Below are 5,994 nucleotides of genomic sequence, written 5' to 3'. Positions count from 1 at the left end.
GGTGAGGGGTGCAGCCTAGCCTGACCTGGGTGACCAGCATCATCCTGGGGGGTGTGGGAGCTGAGGCACAGCCCTGCAACCTGCTGTCTCCCTGGACACCTGGGTGGGGGCACTTGGGGTGGCTGCAGGGTGGGCACCGAGTGCCACTCACACAAGCTCCGGCCGCTGGCTTGGGAGCATCCCACATGGTGCCATCCGGCACAGGGGCCACTGGAGCGGAGCTGGAGAGGAGCCCCGTGACTTCCCTGGGGGAGGAGAGCCAGGCACAGAGAGCCTTTAGCAGCAGGGAGCCGTTGCCACCAGGCCACAACTTCCCCAGTGACCCCCCAGTTCTGCCTGCACGGTGACCCTTTCAGAGAGCAGTGGAACGGATCTCCACCGAGGTCCGTTCCCTGGAGTTCCTTTGTTCGTGGCCCTGAGATTTCCATGGCAGGGGGAGGAAAGCTTTGAAAAGCCCATTGGCTCTTGCCAGGGCTAACTCTCTTTTCTTTTCTACTTCCAGAGCCGCGCGTTGTGTTCCAGAGCCGCAGAGTATGTCTTTGCACTGAGGTCGGGCTGAGGCCCTCGATAGCCCATGCTGCAGAAGACGCCTCATTGATGAGTGTTCCTGTCTGAGCTCTCCCCACTGGCTGGCGGGCTGCTGCTACCAGAAGGGCTTTGGGGGCCTTTCATTTTGGTGTTGGGGGTGGGTTTTGATTTGTGGGTTTTTGGTGTTTTTTTTTGTTATTTTTTTTTTTCCCCCACCCCCCTATTTTTTTTTTTTTTTTAAAATTTTGGGTTTGCTTTTGTTGTTGTGCTCCGGCCACCATGTCAAATTCGGGCTCCCATCAAGACACTGGGAACAAGCCAGAGACAGAAAAAAATAACCAAGATGACTCTCAACCCCCTGTCAACTCTGAGAGGAGGAACAAAAGTGGAATAATAAGTGAACCTTTGAACAAAAGTCTTAAGAAGTCCCGTCCACTCTCCCATTATTCCACCTTTGGTAGCAGCAGCTCAGTAAGTGAACATTCAGAGAAAGGCAACCCCTTAGCTAACGGCAACGATGCGATTGTGGATAAAAGTCATTCTACCTCAAAGCACAAAAGCATCTCTAGTATGCTGAGCAAATTAGACCGGGTGTCGGAGATCTCCTCAGAAGGACAGACCGCCCTACAACAGTTTGCTCAGTCGACAGAAATGCTCAAAAGAGTGGTACAGGAGCATCTTCCTCTAGCAAGCGACCACGGGACTGGTATCTCTGACATGGAGGCAGTCTCAGCTGCAGAGACAATGAACGGCCCCTCTGATTTTCCTTACCTGGGGGCTTTTCCCATCAACCCAGGCCTTTTCATTATGACCCCTGCCGGCGTGTTTCTGGCAGAGAGCGCGCTCCATATGGCTGGCTTGGCAGAGTATCCCATGCAGAATGAGTTGGCATCTGCCATCAATTCGGGGAAAAAGAAACGGAAAAGATGCGGCATGTGCCCGCCCTGCCGAAGACGGATAAACTGCGAGCAGTGCAGCAGTTGTAGGAATCGCAAAACTGGCCACCAGATTTGCAAATTCCGAAAATGTGAAGAACTCAAAAAGAAGCCTTCTGCAGCACTGGAGGTAACCGGCCCCTCTCAGGCACCCTAACCCCTCCTCGGGCTGCGCTCCTGGGTTCGGATCTTGCCCTAGATAATAAAACACCTGGTACTTCTTTACTTTTTTATTTTTCCCTTTTCCATGAACTTTTCCATCTCCCTGTGAGATGTGCACTCTGCCCAGTGCCCCCAACCCTTGCCTTCCCTGACGTACTGGAGTTGATGGGCCTGGGGAGCAGTGCTGGGCTCTCTCCCTGGGAGCCTCCCTTTGCAGGCGTGGGCGGCAGCGGGTCTCTGCTTGAGTTTTGGCACCAGTCTCCCTTGTCCCGGGTAGGCTGCAGCTCCTTGAGCCAGGGTGCAGCTTCTAACCCTGTGGTCAAAGGATGGGGAGGCAGGAGGTGACTGTTTGGGGCAGAGCTTGGGGGTGATCTGGTGGTGAAACCCATGGCTGTGGTGCAGCTGGAACCCCTCCCCTTTCACTCGCTCTTTGCTCTGGGCAGGAGCACAGCAGGCCCTGGTTTTGGGTGGTGAGCAGTTGCAGTGCGTGCTGGGCAGCATCTCCCATGCTGTGGCTGTGCTGAGTCTCCCTGGGCCAGGAGGACTCAGGAGGAGTCCCTAAGGCACCAGCCAGAGGTGGTGAGACTGCTTTGGCAGCCAACTCAGCCAGGAGCACCTCTGCTCCTCCCAGGGATGCCTGGATCCCCTGGTGCAAGGCTTTGGGCTGGAACTTCAGGTTGTCACTACCCACTCATAGGTGTTGCCCGTGGCCTTGGAGGAGAGCCGCTGAGTTGGGTTGCCACCTTGCCCAATCTGCTGGGGAGGTGCAATAGGAGAGAACTGGGAGTGTTTAGTCTTAAGAAGAGAAGGCTGAGAGGGGATCTTATGAATAACTATAAATATCTGAAAAGTGGGTGTCTAGAGGAAAGGGAAGGGCTCTTTTTGGTGAAGCCCAGTAATAGGACAAGGAATAATGGGTATAAACTAGAACATAGGAAGTTCCACCGCAATGGGAGGAGAAACTTCTTTGGTGTGAGGGTGGCAGAGCCTGGAGCAGGCTGCCCAGAGAGGTTGTGGAGTCTCCTTCTCTGGAGAGATTCCAAACCTGCCTGGATGTGATCCTGTGCAGGCTGCCCTAGGTGATCCTGCTGTGGCAGGGGAGTTGGACAAGATGATCTCTACCTCCGGTCGTCCCGAAGAGACAACCCACTGTTTTCTTAGCCATGTTCTACGTTTTTCAATTAGCATCAGCTCTGAATGAATAGTGAAGGGGAAAAAAAAAATCTATTTGGGCGGCGGGGATGAGGAGAGGGGGGACTGTGTCTTTCAAAAACTGCTGTATTGCTAAATTATATTCTTGTTCTAATTTGCTGAGTCAGTGATCTGGAAAAAGGGAGAAAGGGAAAAAAAAAAAAAAGTTCATCTCTTCCAAAGAGTCCTAAAGCGGGTCAATAGACTCAGCGCTCGGAGGAGTCCCTCCCTTCTCCCGGCACTGCACAGGGCCCGGGGATGATAAATGGTGGTGGGAGCCCATGAAACGGTCATCCCCCTTGATTGGTTTCCCCATCCCTTGGCTGGCTGAGAAATTGAAGCCACTGAAAAAGGGCTCTTCAGGTGATAGAGCTGGGCCCTACCACAGCTGGGTCCCCATCCCTCCCAGGCACCACCATGGGTGTGCTGAGACTGAGATGGTGTGCTGGTGGGGAGGGATGCCTGGGCAGGCACATGTCACTTCAGGGTAGCACCATCCCCTTATCAGAGCAGATCCTCCCCTCCCTCAGGATACCCACGTGCGCTGTGTGCTCACCTTGATGGGGCTGAACAAGATTGTGGCTGTGTGTGGCTGGGACAGGGATGCTGGGATACCGGGTCACCTGGGTCAGTGACTGGATGGTTAAACCTCCCCCTAAGTCAACCAGCACTTGGTAATATGTTCTGTTGGGCCAACTGCAAGGCAACCACCAATACTTGCTTTGTGGAGGAGGTGTCTGAAGGTGGTGGTGGTCACGACGTGGAGCCAGCCAGCAGCTCTGTGGTCTGCTGGTCCTAGTGGAGTACCATCACACCAAACTCTTTGATACTGGGAAAGGAAGGGCCTTCACAGGGCTTTGTGAAGCCTCGTGCTCCTCCATGGGGAGCTGAGCCATTGCCTGGGAGAAGATCAGCCAGCCCAGTGCATCCTGGGGAGTGTCCTCAGAGGGCCCAGGCAAGGGCCGCAGCTGTGATCAAACGTTGATCTAAAATCAAGCAGTAAAAAACCAATAGAAACCTTTATGGTGGCATAAAAAACGGGCTAAATCCCTTTGCCGCTGTTAAGCCTTATCTGCACATCTACAGAGCCCAAATAACCAGTTGATGCTGGTGTCCGGATGCGGTGGTGGCCAGCTGAGGTTCTAGGACCTGTGAGGCATGTTGGATGCTTGGAGCAGACAGGACCATGTCCCTGCATTGGTCAGGCTCCTCCAGGCTCTAGCAGCTCCAGCAACCCTGGGAAATGCCATGGGGGATAGTGGCCTGCCCTGGACAGGTCATCCTGGGCTTGTCTCGAGAGCCGTAAGGTTACACAAAGGCCGTGAATAGTTGGGAATTGACTCAACAGAGCTGTCCTCCATCTGGAGAAGCCTTGATGAAGTTCCTTGGTGCCTCAGCTAGTGCTGGTGTGGGGGTCACTGCCATCCTCCTGTGAGTCTCCCAGAGAGAGACTCTTCACCAGGGCTTGTAATGACAGGAGAAGGGGCACTGGGTATAAACTGCAAGAGTCAGGGATAGGTTGGACATAAGGAAAAAATGTTCTGTGATGAGGGCACTGGAACAGGTCACTCGGAGAAGTTGTGGATGCCCCATCACTGGAAGGGTTCAAGGTCAGGTTGGACAGGGCTTTGAGGAATCTGATCTAATGGAAGATGTCCCTGCCTGTGGTCAGGTTGAATGGGGCGGTCTGTAAAGCTCCCTTCCAACCCAAATGATTCTGTGATTTTATGATCATGGGGACGAGGGTGGATCTGTCCTAGGCATCCACGTTGGAGCTGTTTGTCCATCTTTCTTTAATAATGAAGGCAGAGAGTTGTTTATAGTGACCTGTATCAGACATCTTCCGGGCCCATTAGGATGCCCCTCTCCTCTTGTTCCTCTCTTCTGGGATGATGTATCTGATAGGTGGCCCTTGCTGTGCTCTGCCCTGCCAGGTCTGCATCCGGCACCTTAGGTGGGACCCAGCATGGGCGGTGTGCTGTGCCACAGCCCTGGGCATCATTGGCTGGAGGCACTTGGATCTTCCACAGATGCCTGACTACACATTGTGGAGACCTTTGGGGATAGTGGTGACACCTGCAGCTCTCTGCTCGTTGACTGTCCCAGCTCAGTTTGCCCAGAGGACCAGACACAGGCTGGGAGCAGAAGGTGCAACCTGTCAGCAGCCTAGCTGGACACCACCATTTCTTTCCTTTCAGCCCCTCCCCTTTCCCAAGCCCCTTGTTTGGGTTATGGTACCTGTGGAAGTGAGCATGGTGGGATCCCTCAGGTGTGAGTGAGATGCTGCTTTGGTTATGCATTGAGGCTTGGTGGGTGTCTTGATCCAAGAGGAGGACTCAATGAGAGCTGGCTGGCTCCTGCATGGGGTTAGGGACCTGCATGTGACGTGGTTTTGACTCTTGGGACATCAGATTGAGGTGCCTTAGACCTGCACAAGGGCTCGACTCTGGGAGATGCTGCAGGGGCTGGTTGTCCCCTCTGCTGCTCCATGGCAGCAGAGCTGCTACCCTGTGCCCCTCACTGCAGCCTGTGGCTTGTTTTCCATTGGCCTCCCTTGTTTGATTGGAGATGCAGGAACTGAAGGGCCCTCTGAGGCATGCCCTTTTGCTGATTGCATGGCCCCATCTACTTGGCCTTCCTTGGGGTTGTTGGCGTTGAGAGATCTTGTGGTCCTTGTGGTCCTCCACCCACGGTCTCATGAATATTGTGTAGGCTTCTCACACTATCCAGCTGGGAAATGTCCCAGGTTCTCCTTCCAGAAGGCTGCAGAGCTGTTTGGGTCATTGTGCCACACCAGCTTTCCTGGAGATGACTTCAAAGCGGTCTTGTCCATTGTTGGGCGCTTTGTGGCATGTGGGATTGAGTCTGGTGGGACTCATCCCTCTTCCCCTGCTAGATGCTGAGAGGTCCACCATGGTGGCCAGGGCTTCTCTGTTGAGGACAAGGTCATTCATCACAGCCAGGCGGCAGCGGGGTGATGTCCCCTGTGTCCTGAGAAACTCATGGGCCTCATGGCCCAGCCAGCTCACTTCCTGCCTCAGTTTCCCCCAAAACGCCTTCTGAAACCCATCTGTTGCCTGGGCTCCGGTCTGCCGGGCGTCCATCCATCCACCCCTGGCTGGAGGCGGGGGCCAGTGGCGAGGAGGCCGCTGGGCCGGGCCGGGCCGTGCCGACCACG

At 54.6% G+C, this 5,994-nt stretch overlaps 1 protein-coding gene across 1 annotated transcript; it reads left to right on the top strand.

The window, feature by feature from the left end:
- Positions 1 to 506: 506 nt before the first annotated feature.
- Positions 507 to 1,684, top strand: LOC103773946 (CXXC-type zinc finger protein 5-like). Its single transcript, XM_008941329.1, has one exon. The coding sequence runs from the start codon at positions 808 to 810 to the stop codon at positions 1,618 to 1,620; it is 813 nt and encodes a 270-aa protein (XP_008939577.1). The 5' UTR covers positions 507 to 807; the 3' UTR covers positions 1,621 to 1,684.
- The last annotated feature ends 4,310 nt before the right edge of the window (positions 1,685 to 5,994 follow it).

Source organism: Merops nubicus, unplaced genomic scaffold, assembly GCF_000691845.1.
Source record: "Merops nubicus isolate BGI_N331 unplaced genomic scaffold, ASM69184v1 scaffold17995, whole genome shotgun sequence".
Taxonomy (NCBI): domain Eukaryota; kingdom Metazoa; phylum Chordata; class Aves; order Coraciiformes; family Meropidae; genus Merops; species Merops nubicus.
The sequence above is the reverse complement of the archived record's forward strand: the minus strand, read 5'-3'. Positions and strand labels throughout refer to the sequence as shown.

Coding starts and splice junctions, on each gene's coding strand:
- LOC103773946 (XM_008941329.1), top strand. CDS start 808: ATGTCAAATTCGGGCTCCCATCAAGACACTGGGAACAAGCCAGAGACA.